At 38.8% G+C, this 19,484-nt stretch overlaps 1 protein-coding gene across 24 annotated transcripts in view; it reads left to right on the plus strand.

Moving 5' to 3' along the window:
- Window positions 1–19,484, plus strand: part of LOC108244772 (formin-binding protein 1) — a 74,935-nt gene that overhangs the window by 19,951 nt on the left and 35,500 nt on the right. For 22 of the 24 annotated variants that reach the window (XM_037979259.1, XM_037979258.1, XM_037979250.1 and 19 more), the window contains exons 2-4: window positions 4,027–4,142; window positions 13,695–13,751; window positions 14,071–14,218. In XM_037979259.1, coding sequence (XP_037835187.1) covers window positions 4,027–4,142; window positions 13,695–13,751; window positions 14,071–14,218 — 321 coding nt within the window. Of the gene's footprint in view, window positions 1–955; window positions 1,322–2,557; window positions 2,699–4,026; window positions 4,143–13,694; window positions 13,752–14,070; window positions 14,219–19,484 lie in introns of those variants that run through there. The other 2 variants (XM_037979261.1, XM_037979257.1) reach the window with 2 other exon arrangements.

Below are 19,484 nucleotides of genomic sequence, written 5' to 3' on the forward strand. Positions count from 1 at the left end.
ATATTGCAAGAGTTTTGTTTGAAAATTTGCCATTACCTATTTGGCATAACATTTGTCAGTCTGTTAGTAAAATATCTTGTGAACCACTGCACAGATTTTAAGGAATCTTTCAGGAAGTTGTCATTGAATGTACCTCTACAAGCAATTATCTTTTGGAGCCAACCCAATTTCAGACGGCCGCCACAGCTTACAGACCTTAAAAAAACACAGAAATGACTGTAATTCAGTCAGTGTTACAGCTACTGTGCTAAAATCTGCTGTGGTAGTAGCTGAGAGTGATTCACAATACATACGCCAAGTGCGACTCATTTCGGTAAATCTTTTTCTTAAAACCCTACTATTAACTGTCGGAGTCAATAATGTTTGTCTGTTAGCAAAATATTTAATGGACCATTGGATAGATTCTAATGAAACTTTCAGAAAATAGTCATTGGATGTGCATGTGCAACCGGTTAACTTTTGGTGCAGGTCCAATTGAGGATGTCTACTACAGATAGGTGACCTTAAAAACACAAAAAAAATGGCTAGAACTCAATTTTACAAGCACTGAGGTAAAATTTGATCTGGTAGAAGCTTAGGGTCATTTACCAACATACTCTTAGCTGAGCATGACATCTCGTGACATTGCAGATAATGTTACTTACAAGGTTTGACCTAAACGACTACACCTCCGTCCTTTCTCAACATTAGATTGTTTTAGCCTAAAGGTTTGGCCAGAAAGGTGGGAGGCGACATTCATTTCTTTGAAGAACACTAGGCCTTTAATTCCGTTCAGTTATTTAGTTTATTATGTATTTCATAAAATGTTTACATACTGTAGAGGTTTACAAAGTTTAAAAGGCTCAACCCCCCGCCGCCCAAAGATGTAATCCCCTCACAGCAATCCCGCCTCCCCTGTCATTCCCTCGGATCCCCCTCCCTTTGTTGTCCTGCTCTCTTTCCTCTCCCATCCCACTTATTCCACCTTACGCCTGATGAAGCATTAAGCCTGAGTGCTCTGGGCAGTCCCGGACTCGGACGGAACCAGCACCGCCTCGTCCTCCCTCTCCCGCGCTTCCATTTTTTCGCTCCTTCCTTGGGAATCTGGAATCACTTGCTCCTCGGCTCTTTTGTTTTGGTTTCCGCGTGGGAGCGGGGTCAGCACTTGCTGCACTTTGAATAGTTAGATGGAAAGGTCTCGTGGATGACCTGTCCAACTTAACCTCGGCTTTTCATTTGGAGGGTGGCGGATTGAATGGACGCTTACCGGATTCGGATGTTTCAAAGGGTACACATTCCACGCTGAGAGACAGTGGATAAGATGGTGCCCCTGCAAAAAAGGGTAATCTGAGAAATGTGTGGAGGAGGAGGAGAGGAGAGATTTCTGTGTGTGTGGAGCTGTAGTGACTTGAGCTGCTTATTGTTTTTATGTGTGTGTGTGTGCTGTGTGGTTAAGATGAAGTAAATCATGTTTTGCAACTTTAATAAGCACATATTTCTGAGAGTGAGAATTAAAACTGTGTTTCAGTAAAAACTAAAATACCTGACGTGCCTGAGAGCAGAAAAACTGAGGATGACTGTGATGATGAGTGATGAAGAGCCTCATTCTTTCGGTATAATTGTTTGGTTTTATCTCGTCATTCTTAGTCCTTGATTAGTGTTTTCCTATTTAAAACCGACTAACAATACAGAGTGGAAAATCCCCCTCACCCCCCCACCCCCCGTTCAGAGACCATTCTATTGTTTTCTTTGAGTACTTCAGCTGGGAGTTATTTCATTGATGAGAGGCATTCATGAGATTTGTGACATGATTTTGCTTCCATAATGCTCTAAAACTGCACTGTAATTATGTTTATTTTAAAAAAAAATCATAAATCAAAGCAGCTAAAACAAGTCTGTGCATGACTCGGTAAATTGGATTTTCTCTTCAGAAAGGGGCATTAAAACACAAAAAAACAAGTGGTTGTTTCAGTTTTGGGGTCACAAAAGGATTAGAAGATATTTCAAAATTGTTTGTTTTTCTTTTCTTCTTTTAGGATAATAAAACTATAAAATAACTTGCATTAAATAAAGACCCGTTTTCTTGTATTTTGACACCAAGTCATCATCAGGGCAAGAGCAAAGACTGGTAATATGGGCAGACCTCAGACCGAAACCTGGAAGTTGAAGCTGGTTCGGGACCAGGTTCCAAGTTTTAAGTCCCGCCCCCTCCATTTTAACAAACGAGGGACTGACTTTGTTAAAAAAAAAAAACCAACATACCTCAGATAATCTCTTTCAGGTGCTGACTCCTGGTGATTGACATAGTTCTTACCTTGCTGCTTCACGTTCAGATATTCATTTTTCATTTTAACACGCTTTGCTGTTATATGAAATATGGAAGAAAAAAAAACAACAAAATACTACTTTCTTTTTTGGTTTTTAATGCTCCTTTCCTGATGAGAAAATTCAGTTCCCAAACCTGCACGGGCCTAAAAGAAATGCAGATTCGCTGCGTACCTTCGTACAGCTTTTCAAAGCTTTTCATCACCACAACCGCTTCCTGTGTATCTTCTGCGCAAAAGCTTTTAGTGCAGGATGCTACATTACACCGCGTGGCTTGCTCAGAGAGTCAGACAGACCTTTTTGCGCTGACACCTGCTAAGTAGGATTAGCTGGACCCAGGAAGACTCCAGACATGGTGGAGGAGAGGATGGGGGACTGTTGGAGCCACACCAAGGTTGTTTTTCATTTTGCACTTCATCTTTAGGATTGTATCGACTCTGTCGTAAGATCTCTCTCCTGAAATAACCATGAAATAGTCTGCACAGTTTAGCTGTGGCGTGTGTGCGTGTGTGTGTGTGTGTGTGTGTTGACACTCTGGATGAAATGTTTGTTCTTGTCTGAATTGATGAATTTCCCAACATGACCTCAGCCAAGTTCAGGCTCATATTTTCCTCAGAAGCTGAGAGTGAACCCTGAATGATGAGTTGAGCGTGAACAGCTGCATTTGGTTATCAGCCTGTTTTTTACTCCGGAACACAGCACACTTTAAAGCCACTTGCAGATATTAAAGCAAACCTTAGTCTTAGATCTCCGTCTGCATGATTCAGATGCTTTTGTCAGCTCAGTGACTGAGAATGAACATGTTTTTACTTATACATAAGGTATATTTCCCTATGGCTTGTGTGCTATTAGATTATTAAGTTGCAAAGAAATAAGAAAAATAGGCGTAATTGTGAGCAGAAGAAGCCTAACCAGTCTTGTGAGTGATAACGTTCTGTGTAGTTTTCGCTCAGATACGTGAACGGATGCTTGTACAGAATCTAAAACACATTTCCTGCTGCTGAGCATGCTAAAGTTTTAAACAAAGATTGTGCCATGTGTTAGCGCTTGGGGGGTTTGCTGTGAAAATGACTCTCAGCTACTACCACATCAAAATTGACTGAGCTAAAGCCATTATTGTGTTTGCTAAGGTTGCTTAGCTGTGGTGGCCATCTTGAGTTTAATTGACTCCAAAAGTTAATCAGTTACAGATGTACATCCAGGGATTACTTTCTGAGAGTTTCATTGAAATCTGTCCAGTGTTTTTTAGAATATTTTGCTAACAGACAGACAGGGTTGACTCCAACAGTTAAGGCTAAAGGTTTATACACAGTTCCTTCACAATCTGTTAGCAAGTGTTGAAGATGATTTAATATCTTTATCATCTGTAAAATTGACTACGTTATAAATATTTTTGTGTTTTCTAAGTGGAATTAGCTGTGGTGGCCATCTTGAATTAAGGTGACCCTAAAAATTGATTATTTGTAAATGTGTAATTACTGATTACTTTCTAAGGTTTTCATTAAAATCCGCCCACTAGTTCATGATACATTTTGGTGACAGACAGAAAAATGAACACCCACAGAAACAGCAAGTTTGTCATGAAGGGCAGGTGATATAAAAACTAAAGTGTACCGAAGTGTCCTCATTGGGTTTATTTCATATTTTGTCTTTTTGTCGAAAATACTACCTGACTCCATGTCTTGAAATGTACTGATCCTGATCTCCTCCTTTCCTCAACAGGATCAGTTTGACAACTTAGAGAAGCATACACAATGGGGGATCGAATTTGTGGAGAAGTACACCAAATTTGTCAAGGAGCGATCAGAGATTGAGATCAGCTATGCAAAACAAATAAGGTGAGTGCTCCAGCTGACGTACGACTTGGGTTCCGAGTTTCAGTGCAGAGATTTGAACTCCAAGTTTCCCCCTCAGCTGGATCAGTTTTTTTTTTTTTTTTTTTTAAAGCAGGATTTGACCCACTGGAGTGTCTTTGAAACAAGAAACTGAATCTTAACCTACCGTACCTTTGACCTGTTTTTAAAGGTGGGAACCTAAAAAGAAGAGATGGATTACACTAATCTTTATTTTACTAGACTCTTAATTTATGAATTCAAATATATAAATTAATGGTTGCAACCTGAAAAATATTAATATGATTATAATAATTACTTATGATGTCCGAATCATGTAAAATTAGGCTGTAGAAAACCGCAAGTGTCCGTCTGCTCTAAATACCGCAGCAGTTTTAGCCTGCGTTGACGTTTGTGTTCACATTTACTTTCACGATTAGACTCGAAGTGACAAGCTGAAGCACTTTCACTCACATTTATATTCTCACCAGTTGCACAACTGCCACGTCTCTTTTCTGCAGCTTTTCTGAGCAAATTGCGGTCAAAATTCAGGGCGATAACTTTACAGTAATGCAGATGAAATATGTGTTTCATCTCTGTTTCTCTGGGGAGAGGAGCGCAAGAGATAAGGCCAGTGGTGTCCAATCCTGGTCCTTGAGGGCAACTATCCAGCATGTTTTAGTTGTTTCACTGCTCCAGCACGGTTGAAATCACTCCTCAGTGGGTCCTCAGTTTTTGCAAAAGCCTGTTAAGCCAGTCTGTCACTAAGCTGTGATTGTTGGAGACTAGTTGGTGACTCAAAATTGCTGTAAAATAGGTGAATTTTTAATTGTGGTCTCACTGATTTTTGACTGTTTGCAATCAAGAGACCATTGAGCCACCTGGTTGTGCTTGTCTGGCTTCTGGCTTCCAGTCCTGTCTGTAGTTATAGTATGTCTCGATGGTACATGGCTTCCAAACCTGTACTCTGCACATTATTTAGTTGTCCATCATAAGCACCTCAGCCCATATTCTACCCACCTTGGCTACTGCCCCAATATTTATGGTTTAATCTGCTGTTATGCTTATGAAATGGAAATTGGCAGATTTGGAGCATTTAAAAAAAATTGATCAATGGTGTGGTTAGACCTGTAGACCTGGACATTTAGGGCTGTAGTTTGCTATCAGAGGAGAGCTCTCATGCAGGTGTCAAATTACAGCTCTAGTGCTCTAGAACAGTGGTTCCCAAACCCTGTCCTCAAGGAACACTATCCTGCATGTTTTAGTTGTTTCCCTGCTTTGACACACTTGATTTGAATAAGCGAGTGATTAACAGGCTTCTGCAGAACTTGAAGACCCGCAGATTTTAAGATAAAACCTGTTGCACTTTTTCTTTTTTAGGAAGTTCCAAAATTCAAGTAACAAAACTAAACTGAGAACACTGCAAATGTTTTTGGACATTTTGGAGACTTTTGTGTGAATGGCATTCACCAACTAGTTTCCAACAGTCGCAGCCCAGTTGACTTTAATCCCCCATTCATTCAAATCAGGTGTGTTGAAGCAGAGAAACATCTAGAACAGTCGTCCTCGAGGACCAGGATTAGAGACCACTGAGTTAGGCCTTTTTACAAAACGGTCTTGCGATGTGGCCACAAAGATGACGCCTTCTTCAACCCTTCTGTGGCCTTTGGGTCACATTGATGTCAGGGTCAAATGGGTCAAAATTGACTCAAAGTTACATGAGCTTCTCTTCCTCTCTTCACTTACAAGGGCTTCAGAAGGGTTAAGTTACCTCTGGTTGTTCATAAATCACCAATGGAGCGGCCTGTGTCTTGCAATGGGAGTTATCACAAATTATTCCGGTGTTGCAGAACCAGTGGTGTAGAGCAGCAGTCCCCAACCTTTTTAGCTCCACGGATCGGTTCATTATCAGACAGCATTTTCACGGGCCGGCCTTTAAAGGTGTGGTGGATAAATACAACAAAATAAAAAGATACGACAGGCATGAAAACGGGGGTTTATTTTAAAACATAATAAATTTAAACCCACTGTGTACTCGCAACTTTGTTAGTTGCGTCCTGGTATTGTGTTATCAACATGAATAACACCCTCTCCTCCTGCTAATGTTCTCTGGTCAATGTGGCGATGTTTAAACATGTCCTTTAAACTTAGATACACCACAAATATAAAGTGCACAAAGAATACAACTCACCATAACGCAGAATCAATGGGAGCCCTGAGCCTGTTTCTCTGTAACAAGACGGTCCCAACTAGGGCTTCCAGAGACGTTTGTCTTTTTACTCATTTTGCTGCTTGTGGGTTTGTTTTTAGCGGTAACGTATCACGTGACCTAGATAAGCATTTTGACACGCATTAAGAGTGAGTCATAGACGGATGTAGTGGAGAGAATCCCGTCAGTTTTTCAAAATAAATGTCGTTCAGACTCAGAAAAAAAAAAAAACAGAAATACTGTAAGTTAATTATTCTTTCTCTGCGGCCCAGTATGAAATGACCCACGGACCGGTACCGGTCTGCGGCCTGGAGGTTGGGGACCTCTGGTGTAGAGTGTAACTAAGCAGAGTTGACTTGAAGAGCTGTGAATAAAATGTGTTAGAAATCTTTCATTGTAAATCCCTCTCTTGTTGGTCAAACAGACCATCTGTCATCACTACATCACACCATCATACCGAGGTGCCAGTTTACCCTGACATCTATCAACCATTTTGGCTCTGTTCTGGCTTGAAGTGTTCTGAGAAGTATCTGTAATTCAGACACTTGTTGATTGTTGAGAAAGTTGCAGAACATTTTAGTGACTGTTTTGTTTGACGTACTCCTACACAAAACCTTGCTAAAAGGTCTAAAACGTTGTCAGATTTAATGACCAAACTACAGTGTAATTCAGCCCCCCTACTGTGCATCAGCAGTAAAATGGATGTAGTGTATTCTTATGCCTTCTTTTAACATGTTTTATGCCTTTTAGCAGAGCTTTCATGTGGTATAGTTTGGGTTCTGAAGTGATAGTAAACTGTAAAAACACTCCAAATGTTCCAGTTTGCTCCAGAATCCAACACTTTATCATCACAGGCACTGGTTGATTATCTAAGGCTAACTGTTTTATCCTTTTATGGTGTTGGGAATGTATCTGGAGTTGATCTGCTAGTGTCTGCAGTGTGCAGTTTTCCCTGTGCTGGTTCATATTTATGATGATGCAACAGAACAGCTCTCAAAATGTTGGCTGGACTCATATCACATGTTGAGATGAAGCTGCTGGTTTGGTGTGTTCCCAGAGTAGAATATCTCCAAACGACACGCTGAGTTAGCAGATGATGCTTACTGTGTTGTAGACTGTCTGTCACAGCAGCAGCAGTACAAGTTGCACTTTTATATCGAAACTCAGCATTTTATGGGGACTAATGAGTACTTCCAGTTATTTCATTCATGCATCAAGATTTTATCTGTTGCCTTAAACTTGCAATAAAAAGTTAATTTTATAATTAACATAGACAACTGTGGGGTCTGGATCGTTATTTGTATGTTGTATAAAGTTAAGTCTTTTAATGTAAATGGCCTTAGGTTTATGACACATTCCTGTTATGTATATTGCATATGTTTTGGGTTGCAGGGTGGGAAAACTACAGCGTACTGCAGTGTTAGCATGGTGTGTGCTGTATCAGATGTAGCCGTCTCATTTTTGTTTTATTTCTGTTGCTGCAGCATAACTGTGGCGTTCATCAGCATCTCCTTGACTCAGTTATTCCATGAGCCTGTGATAATGTCTGAATGTCAGTCTTCTGTCAGCATCTAGCCATGGTCTCACCCACCATATTTTGGCTTTTCTTTATTTTTTGGTCTATGTTGCTCTACTCTGGCAGATCTCAGTCTGACCATTGTGGACTCCAATAATTCAGTATGTACAGTACACAGCAGCAACCACACGACACAGTGAATGTTGTATTTACGTGGTAAATCTGCCAAGAAAACACAGGTATATACCACTGATTTGAAGCTCTCACAATATAGATAAGAAAGATGAGCAGCGCCTACTATGCTTAAAAAGACCACAAGTTTGCCACAACACTGTGGCAGTGCAGACAGAGTGTTTTGTCAGGTCACTTATGGAGATCATTCCGCATTTTGTCTTATTATACCTTGTCTACATAAAATGCAATGTTTCCAAACCAATCTTTTTATTGTAGTTTTTAAAAATATCCTTTTAAGCACAACATAGATTCTATAAATGTCTTCTATCAATATAAAAGTAAGCAAAAAAAAACAAAAAACGAATCAAAACATATTAACTATGCGTGGTCTGTATGGGATGCTGTAACGTTGCCATGAAATACACCAAAAACAGGAAACAAGGCATGGAGTACGTGCATGAAGCCTCCACGCTGGATATGGACTGTAAACACAGCAAAAAGGAGAAGAAGCGCCTGGGGTTGCTGGTTGACATCATTGTTTTTAAAAGGTTGTGTGTTGGCCGTCTTCACAAAACTGCAAGATTGGTGTTTCCAGATTTGTTCACTCTGGAACAGGTTTTCAAAAAATAGTTTAGGGGATTGAAAAGAAGGTTCTGTGTACATTGCTAAAACACAAGGTGGATATGCAGGAGTGTGACGTGGGTGTAGTAATAAAATTCAGTCCTAATGTTGAACCAAACCAGTCTCAACTGTTAGACCTCTTTGGGTTTACTAATATTTCTTTGCAGTAACACTTAAAATATATTTCTGTACAAAGCCTACGGTAAGAGGGCAGACAAAGAGGATTAGTTCTCCTCTCTGCATCCTTTTTTCTTTTTTTCAATTTTGTCGAGCAGAGTCTCTGTCTGCCTTTTACTCTCCCATGTGTAAATCTGCGTGTTGTTGTCTGACTTGAGCTTCAGGCAAAAGGAAGTCCGGTTGTGGGAGGGGTGAGGGGGTGGAGCTTGTGTTTCCATAGAGACAACAAGGTATCAGCCTCATCAACCATAGGTCTGACCCAGATTTTTTTTTTCCCGCCTATTGTAATTGCATCAACCACATCTTTTGGCTCCGCCCCCTCCACTTTCCTTCACACACAGTTTTAGTACAGTCAGGGATTTTCAATGAGGGGGAGCACCAACAGTCCTTCTTTGAGAGGGTCTATGTCTCGGGGCCTCCTGCAGCTCAGCCATCACAGGAGGAGAATCTTCTCAATTCTGCGTCTTCATCTCTAAAGAGCCTGGCCCCTCAGTCTTGAACTCAAGCCTCTTTTTTTCAGAGTGACTCGCAGATACCATTTCTGTATTCATATAAAAACCTTTCTAACAGATCCTCTTCAGACCACAGCAGTCCTCTTTTAAGAATGAAGTTAGCTTTTGATAGTAAGACTGGTTTAAATACATTCACATTTTTCTAAGTGTGTTTACTTTTGGCAACACAGGACTTCTTCAAATTTAGATTTTTTTTTTTTAAAGATATTGGACTGTTTTTGATCATTTAACTTAATCTCCTACTGGACATGGGTGAAAATGTCTGAGTTCAAAGAAACAGTTTCTAACTTGTTAAAGCAGATGTATGATGAACGGAAAGTGTTTGTTTGTGCAACATTTCCAAAGATTTAAAGGGATAGTCTGGTCACTTTTGAAGTAATGTTATGTCTAATAGGTAGTATATCAGTCATAGAGCACAGAGTGTGGAGGAAAGGGCAGAAGTCTTCAACCAGGCTAAGCTAATGGCTAGCCAAACATGGGCCCATTGTTTATTGTTTTTCAGGCATAAAAAAACTAACTTTCCTCAAAATCATGAAAGAACACGACTTTAGCTGATATTAAATCTCTACATTTTTTGCATGACACTGTTTGTTTAGTTTGTTGCCAAAAACTAAACTACAGAATAAACACGTTCTATTCTCAGCGCACATATATTTACATAGCCACATTAAAAAACAGCAACAAAGTAAACAAACCGCATCGTACAAAATTGTAGAGGTTTAATATTAGCTAATGTAGCATTCTTTCACTCCAGTATGTCATTTTTGAGTAAGAGTTGTTTCATACACCTAAAAAAATGATAAACCTTTGTTAGGCTAGCCATTAGTGTTACCTATACTTTAGGGCTTTTTGGCTAAATTAAATCAGTTCAGAATAAAAATACACAGTATCCCTCCCACAGATTTGAACATATACACACATCGTGATTCATTTAGACAGCAAATGCCTGCAGTGTGATGAGCTCATCTTTCTGTGTTGGACTTCATGCTCCACAAACGGCGCTGATGTTTTTTAGTTTTTATTCTCACACAGAAGGCCTGCTCTCTAACTCAGTTCATGAATCAGTGCACACACACACGCACACACACGAGCACGTTGGAACGATTGTCAAAGGAGGCTAAAGCAAGGAAAGTTGGTGGAAGTTGGCCAACCAAAGTCAGAGTTTTCAGGTGTTTTTGACACATCAGTTTTGCATTCTGGTGCCTGTTTGGCGTACCTCAGAGCTAATTATCCTTTGTAATCACTTTAGCTGATGAGATCAGGTTTATTCTATCGGCCACACTCGTAACAACAAGAACAGAGCTCTTAGATCTAATAAACTAATGGAACTGGCTCTTTGATCTGGTTGTGGTGTCTCTTGTCTGTGATGTTGAGCAGAGTTTTTGTTAATCTCAGAGGTAAAACAGTGGACATTTTGACATATCTGAATAAGATAATAATAATATTAGCATTGCATCTGGTTTTGCTGCTGCTAGCTCTTTGCTGTGACTAATTGAGACAACCAAAAAGCTTGGAATTGATTAATTATTTGTTAATTCAATGGCTTTTGTTTTGAAACATCCAAAAGACACTGAATGTAGACTGAATTATTGAGAAAGCATTTCAGTAATAGAGAACTGGGTCAGATTAAGTATTGATCATCTGCTTTTTAACAGCTAGAACACAATTCCATTAAATATTTACTGAAAAGTTAAAAAAAAACTCATCTTATCCCACAATTTAAATGTCATTTGAGTATTTAACCCCCCTTTGCATCCTTCCTTCACACTACCTTCCACATACTGCTCTAATCCATGGCTAATCCTCTTCTCCTGCATTGGTGTAAACATGCACAATGCCTTGGTCTACTCATTGTATCCTCCTCCCCCATATTCCAGTCAACTATAATCCATGATAAAGTGGGACTAAAGTCCTATTTACAAAACTATTGTGTAAGGGTAAAAAATTTTATTGATCACCATTGTGTACATATATGTTCTTCCAATGAATATCTTGCAAAACCTACACAAGAGCCAAATACATGTACACAAACTAAATGTTCATATTTCTTAACAACAGGGTTTAACTAAGAAATAAATAAAAAAGGTTAAACACACAGAGAGAATAGTGTCTGTTAGGTGTCATGTGGTTGTGAGTAATTGACCGCGAACTGGCGCTAAAATTAGAAATGAGGTGAGAAGGACAGGGAGCATAAATCTGCCTAGCAACAGAGGGGAGTGGAGGAGTGGGGGGTTGGAGGGCTCTGCAGACCTACATTACATGTGGTCTTTATCAACACAAACATCATTTGTGTTAGAAGGAATTACACATCCTCTTTGAGAACATCTCCAAACTCAGACTTTTACGTTCAAACAGCGAATAAAGTTCTACAATCTCATGGCGTTCTGAGTTCTAAGCAAGCAATGGACAAAATTACAATTTCACTGAGTGGAAAATAGTCTAGAAATTTACAGAAAAAGCCTAAATTTGAGTCTGGAAAAAGTACGAAATGTTTAAATGGAAATTATGCACTAGACGATTTTTACAAATGCTTTACAATGTTAAAGAGAGAGTTCAGACATTTTGAAGTGGGGTTCTGTGGCAAGGTTATGAGCAAATAATATTTGACCTTGTTTAGTAGATAGCATTTAAAATAAGTTTAATTCTGACTGGACTGATGAGCTAATGGCTAGTTGGAGTGAGACTTGGACCAAAGTGGATTGCCGCTGTCCTAAAACATCTCCAATCTCCAAAGTATCATAATGATTTATGTGAATGCAACTTTAAAAGACTTTACATCATTGTTGGTTTTGCATTACAAATTCATCTACATAAATTTCTGTAATACTTCCTGTGAAGCCCGGGGCTCTCTATTTCTCCAAATTGAGGTTGTTCAAAGCATTATCTACAATAGGTAAGATGTTTTTTGTTCATAACCTTTCTACAGAACTCACGTCAAAGTGTCTAAACTTTTCCTTTTAAGGCATTTCAAAAATATTTTTACTTGGTCTAATTTACCAATAACAATATTATTTTTACTTGTTTTTGTCCGTCTGAAGTCCATTGTTCTGACCCAGTTGATGAAAAGGTTAAGGAAGAAATGATAAATGATGTCAAAGAAAGACAAATCTTTTTGGGAGAATCTCTTGCCGTTGTCAGAATATTCTTCTTTTTTTTTTTTGCATTGCATTGTGATGCATCATTATTTGCCACCTTCTAGCCCTAAATGGGGATTATAGGGTTATTTTATATATTTATTTTATTTTGATCATGACTATGCATGTGTTTGTCTGTTAGCAAAATATCTCATGAGCCATTTGTCAGATTTTAATGAAACTCTAAGAAAGTAAACTGATCAACATTTCCAATTGATAATTGGAAAGACAAAACATGGCTGTAAACTAGTCAAATGTACAGATTTTGATGCAGCAGTAGCCCGGAATCATCCTCAACACATAGTCCGAACGCTGACAGATCTCCTGGAGCTCTCTCAATATCACATGACATCTCACAAAATGTTATTTTAAAGGTTTGACCAAAATCAAAACGCTGTCATTTCTCAACAGAAGATGATTTTAGTTTTAAACTCTGGCAAGAGTTTAAAAGTTTAAAAATAATTTTTTTGCCCTTACTTTACCTATTTCCATTCTTGTCTGGATATTTTGTTTTAAACAGATAAAAACAGTTTAAAATTATCCAAAGTAATGTCAGGACATAAAACACTACCTGTTACAAACACTTTCACTTCCTGCTTTTTTGTGTGTTGCTATAATCAGATTTTCTCGGACTCAGTTAACATCTGATTGGTTTTACTACATTGTGTTGAGAGTTTTTTTTCTGACTTGAGAGCTTCAACTACACAAAAGAGCCTGAAAACATAAATATATACATTATAAATCTAACAGAGCGGCTATCGGAGGTGACGTGTTGTAGCTTACAGTTTATCGTGCTGCAGGAGTTAAAAGAGGGAAACAAAAAGAGACCACAGTGATGACAGTTTGTTTTATAATCCAGGCAGCTCTCAATCACCACAGATCCTTTAATTGTGCACAACTCTGTTTACTTTTTATTTTGTCTCGTTTCCTCCCTCTTATCTCGTTCCGCTAATGTACAGCCAGGGTCAAAACAAGGGCAGAAAAGAAAAGGCCCCCTCCTGGGGGTTGGGGCAATAATTCATGTCCTGAAGGGTGAAAGGGGATCAGAGAGATCCCCGCAGGGCTGAGTGGTGTACCCAAGGATCAGTTGGCATCTCCGTAAGGGTGACGTCAGGGAAGTCTAACTGGAACGGTGCACTGCTCATCTGCAGACGCTGCGGTTTGGAAATGTACAGTAAGAAGAGTCTGACAAGGCTGAAATCTTTGTCTTTACAGGAATCTGTCAAAGAAATATCAACCCAAAAAGAACTCAAAGGAAGAAGAAGAGAGCAGGTGAGTTACAGCTTCATGTTGCATCAAACAAATTAAAGTAGCAGTTAAACATTTTAGGGAATCGGATGTGTTCTGTTATTTGGTTTTTAATGTGATATACTGATAAGACAAGAAACATCTGGAATCAGATCATATTTTGTTTGTTTAATTTGTACTTTAGCCAAAAACAGAAAACTGAAGGTTTTTGATGCAGTTTTGTTTTTAGTGGACTATTTAACTCTCATCAGAAAGTCCAAGCTGTTCCCCTTTTATTAATATTTTTTTTACAGCAGATCCACTTTCTCTGTTTCCTCTGACGTCACTTCTGCTATCTCACCAGGTACACCTTCTGTCGAGCCTTCCTGACGACCCTTAACGAGTTAAACGACTACGCGGGTCAACACGAGGTCATAGCGGAGAACCTGACGTCTCAAATCATCGCTGAGCTGACGCGCTACCTGCAGGAGCTGAAGACTGAGAGAAAATCGGTGAGACGTTTTGGAGTTTGAAGTGTTTTTCTGTTCGGACGAATCATTCTCATCAGCTCGACGAGTTAAACCAGACATTACATTTACACTGAAGGATAAATAAATGAAAACAGACGCAGAAGCCGACATGAACCTAAATATCCCCTTTGTGCCCAGTTCTCCATGAACCGAGGTCACAGTAAATATAGATTCACCCAAAGGCTTAGCAGAAGTGCAGAACATGATAACTGAGTTCTTTTTATAGAACACACCCACAGTCTCTCTGACATTACAACCTACTTAATACCGAAGTAGTTTTTGGTATCGACTCAGTAAAATGCTTTGAAAAAGCAGCAGTTAGGCGTGGTGTGTGATAACAACACAGTGCCCATTAATGCTGCAGAAAGGAGAGGTACTAGGATGGGAAACAGATTTTCAAAAACAACTTTGTCTTAGAAAAAAGAAACCCAAGAGAGCTGCTGAGAGGCAGAGTGATTAAACTTTTATTATTTTCATAAATATGTACATTTTCACATATGGTGTCATCAGGCCTGATGTGTTTGTTACTATACAGGAAGCTGTGAACCACTTTATTTTAAGATCGGCTTCTGCTGCAGCCGGAAAGAAGAGAAAAGGGGATTTCCAGCTCTTCTAAAAGGGAATCCTCCACTCTTACCAGGCCTTATAATTTGCTTTGCTATAATTCAAGATATCTTTGATTAGCTTGGCATAGCAAATACATGTTGCTGTCTGTTCATGACATGCCCTTCCTGTTCTCAAGCTGCAGGATGGCATTTTGACACAGTTCTTCCTCCGCATCTCTGCCTTTTTTCTCCTTATCTGTTTTGTTTATGTATTTTCTTCTTTTTATTGGCTTTCACGCACATATTAAATGACAATAGAAAATAAGACAGATAAATAAAATAGATACAAAAATGAAAATAATACAAAAATAGATAAACAATATTTAGATTCCTGACAATAGTAAGACCACAAAGTATAAACCAAAGAAGAAGAAAAAAATAAAAAAAAAGTAGGTAGAAGCACAAGTTTATTATACGTAAAGCATCATCAAAATCAGGGCAGCAGAATCTATCCTGTATTTTTTTCTAAAACATATCTTTAAGAAATTCCAGCTAAGTCTGCAGACTAACAATCAAACTGGATTGTATTTGTTTAACAAATGATTTTTGTAAAATTTTTTAAACTTAAAGAGTGAAAAACACAATTTTAACTCTTCACAACAATTATTACACGCCTGAATCCCTCTAACTGAAGTACAGGTGTTTTTATTATTTGTCCTGACGTTTAGTTTTTTAAACAAATCCGACTCTCTTAATTCACAATTTGTTTCTTTAATTTCACGGGGCGAGCAATGAAGCGACAGAGGGAGCCTGTGTTTGCTTGGTGAGAGAATGGGAGCACAGGACTGATACAGAGGGACATTACCTGTAAAAGGTTGAACTTCTAGCAGTAAATGTAGTGTCGGCTGCAGTAACAGCTGTAAATGCTACGACTCTTCAAGTCCCAAGCTGTCTGGGTTTGTTTTCTCTCTGCTGTGTAAAAAGAGGGTTAGCCCCAAAGCAGGTTGCAGATTTGGCCTTTGTTGATGTCATTATCAGAAACTATGGCAGCAGAAAAGGTGTTATATCACATCGACATAATGTTATCTAAATAAAACCAAGTTTTTTATTTTGTCCTCACCAAATTATTGGTGACAGTTGTTGTTGTCAGCAATAAATATGGCACAAAACTCAAATCGTGGCTGCCTTACAAATGAAAGTTTTCTATAAGTCAGTTGCTCCATCTGATAGCATATTTTGTGTCAAGGTTAAGGCAGCTTATTGAAGGCAGAAACTGCCATTTTTCACACTAGGTTTTTGTATTTTAATTGTCAGTTTCGTTAAGTGTTACAACAATCATGTTGATGTTACAGTTTAGTTTGGCTTATTTAATGTTTGTTTCTGTGTGAAAACAAAGACATTTTGGAAGCATTAAAAGTATTTAAGATAATCAGATTTAAGTTAAACATTTTTCAAAAATCTATAGTGGACATTATTGTCAAACACTAGAGCAAAGGTTGACGAGCAAACGACTGTAGGCAAACTGAACCATTTCTTTAGGTTCTAAGTTGGAAGCAAAAACAAAAGATTTGCTTAACGCCTCTTGTATTGACCTTTGAACTTATCTAAAAACCAGATTTAGACCTTTGAATGTGAAGTTTGACAACCTCTGCTGTAGGGTATATCTGATATTTTCCAGAAGTGTTGCATAACATCCTAAAGCAGCATGGTATAAGTAGGAGGTTGAGCTTGTTTCCACTTTAATAAGATTAGTCTCCGTGTTAGAACAGTGATGAACCTTGTAACAATGACAGTCTGGCCCTTGAGGTTACTAGGTCCATCAACACCCACAAACGTAGATAACGGTCATGATTTGTATCACCTTGGGCTATGGTAGATAACATATTGAAAATACTGTTCCACAAGTCAACAGGTTTTGAGCAAAACCAGAACATGGAGCAGTAGAGGCAGGAAATAACTCACAGCAATCACACATATGGACATACATCAGAATATATCTTAGACAGTTTGACCTTAGAAATATGAAGACGATATTAAAACTCAAATTGAAGGAGACCTTGACTAATACCTACTGATAGAGAATGAATACTTTCTTGAACTTGTTTTCATTTCTCCTCTGTAAGGATAATCCCACACCTTCCTCCCAAGCCGGTTTTAGAAAATCTGTTGGCACAACTGACTGATTTGTTAATAAGTCACAGATAAATGATATACCCCCCTCTGGATGTGGGGCACCTAGAAAATAAAAGTTCCATCTGGGATACACTAGGTATCCTGGGAAATGTCATAGCAATGGTTGTAATGTGAATTTGTATAAACCTAAAGAAATAAGCTTTTCTCTCTTGTTTTATAAGCATGGGCAAAACATTTAGTCTTCCCATTCTGAACTCTTCTCAACTTCCCCCACCAAAACCTGAACATGTTTTCATGCAGCTGATATCACTGATAGTCTGTCATGTGTCTTCTACTGTTTTGGTTCAGTCACCCAGTGTTGGGGGATTTCCGTCATAACATAACGTACTGTATCTTTTCTGAATAAAGGCTTGTTTCATCTGCAGACATTAAGCTAATAGTTTCTTGGTTCCGTTCAAAAACGGCCCCTTTATGGTGTCACATGAGGAGTGAATCTTATAAAGGCTCTGCTGGTACAAAAAAAACAAACAAACACCAGATTCAACATGAAGCGCACTCAGAGTCCTGCAGAGAAAGTGTTAATGATGCTTTGAGTGGTGCTTAGAAAGCAGTTACTGTTCGTGCTTCCAGCTTCTCTCATTTCACCCATTTTTTTTTTTTTTTTCTCAGATTAAAGTGCGATCAGGTGTTTTCATTCATGAACATGTCAGACACAGCTGTTCAGGCAGAACCAGACAGTAGGATTATAGGAGGATCCAAGACCGGCCCTTCCTGGGTTTACAGGAAGCTAATTGGTAATAAAGCCCAGACCACAAACCCAAATGGAGAAATAATCCCTCATTATTTCTCATGTGGAATTGTTCTGTAACTGTTCCCACCCCCCCTGTGTTGTTTCCCAACCTGCTAAACTCAGTGTGAGATACTACTGAAGGTTAAAACATTCATTTAAGGACTTGAATCTAGTTGATTTTTTTTTTTTTGTAATCACATTAACTTTGCAGGACAATCTAAAAATATCATGCATTTGCAGCTCAGTTTTTAATAGCACAATGTTGCAGTGGTGTCAGGGTTAATATGGGATGTAGAGCCTAAGTGTGAGTGGACTGGGTTTATGCTGAGGAGTCACAATAAGGTGTTCAGTCAGCATGCTGCTGTCCTACGTGGCTGATTGTCCTCTCTAATAAGGACCAATAAGGACTCTTTAGGACCCTGTAAGACCTCACAGGCGGACACAACTCATTGGCTCTGTCATTTTCAAAGCATCACCATGTTATATGTTTAGCTTGTTTCAGTATGTGTTACATCTGAGTTCATTCTGTGTGTTTACCCGATGCTTGGACTCTACTTCATGATTACATCTTTCAGTGTTGAAGTGAAGTCTTTCACACCAGCCAAGGCTGATATAAAAGAGGTGCATTCACCAGAAAGTTTATCCTACAATAAAAAGTATTCAGCTGTGTTTTTTTTTTTTTTTTGAAGAGGATATTACCCTTGTATATTTTTTGGGTGCAGAGAAAAGAGTTGCAGCTGTTTGGAAACAAAGTGTTCCTTTGGAATCCCGAGCCTGCAGCGGCCTCACATGTCAGGGGAAAAAAAGGAAGTTAAAGGAATGAAATGACTGGAGGATCCTTACAGAGTCACTGCTTCCACATCTAAATGTGAACTGCCTTTGGTGTAAGCAGGTTCTACAGCATCTCTCAGTCTGAACAGACGCAGGGTAGCCTGATTGTCTTAAACTGGACTGATCTGCAGGCTAACATTCCTATAAACGAAGTCATGTTAATCATTAAAGTCAGTATCTCACCGAGCTGCAACTGTTGCAGCTGTTCTCTCAAAGTTGTGAGAAAATAGGCAAATATTCAGTTGCAGTCTTACTGAACACTGAGGGTTGGTGACCAGTCAGCCATGCTGTTGTGTTCTGCTCAGGCAGTTTAGGAAAATAATGTCCTAATTTTGTGTTTGTGGCTTGCAAAACTGTATCCTAGGCTGTGTACATTCTTTCTATGTCCACCTCTCGCCACTTTGTACCTGCCTCAACAACCGCCTCCACATTTATCCACGTTTTTATAATCTGCTGGAGAACAATTTAGAAATTAAAATAAACAGATTTGGATGTTTTTTTTTAATAATAATTAAATTTGGACATTGAATAACCCCAGATTTATAGAAAGAAGACATTTAAAAACATAGTTCTATTCAAATCAGGCATTAAGCACCTAAAATAACTACAGTAATATGTGAAATTTGTTAGAAGTGTTGTTATGGAGACAAATATTTAATTGAAAGAATGCAGCAGAATAGCACTGATATTTTTGGTTCTTCACTGCATATCTTATCACCTTCATCATCATTTAATGCGGCGCTGAGAAGATTGTTCTTATCAAACAGGTATTTGAAGGTGAACTTCAGCGGCGCCTACATGTCTTGCTTCTGTTAGAGTTTCTGAATACTTCCTCTGAAATGTTGGAACGCTTCCCCATTCAAGTCAGCTTCCCCAAAAACTTTGGGAAATGAGAAGTATGACTGTTAGAGGTAAACCATTTCTCAAAACCTGCTCTCATAGCGTGTAT

The sequence above is a fragment of the Kryptolebias marmoratus genome, linkage group LG14, assembly GCF_001649575.2.
Source record: "Kryptolebias marmoratus isolate JLee-2015 linkage group LG14, ASM164957v2, whole genome shotgun sequence".
Lineage (NCBI taxonomy): Eukaryota > Metazoa > Chordata > Actinopteri > Cyprinodontiformes > Rivulidae > Kryptolebias > Kryptolebias marmoratus.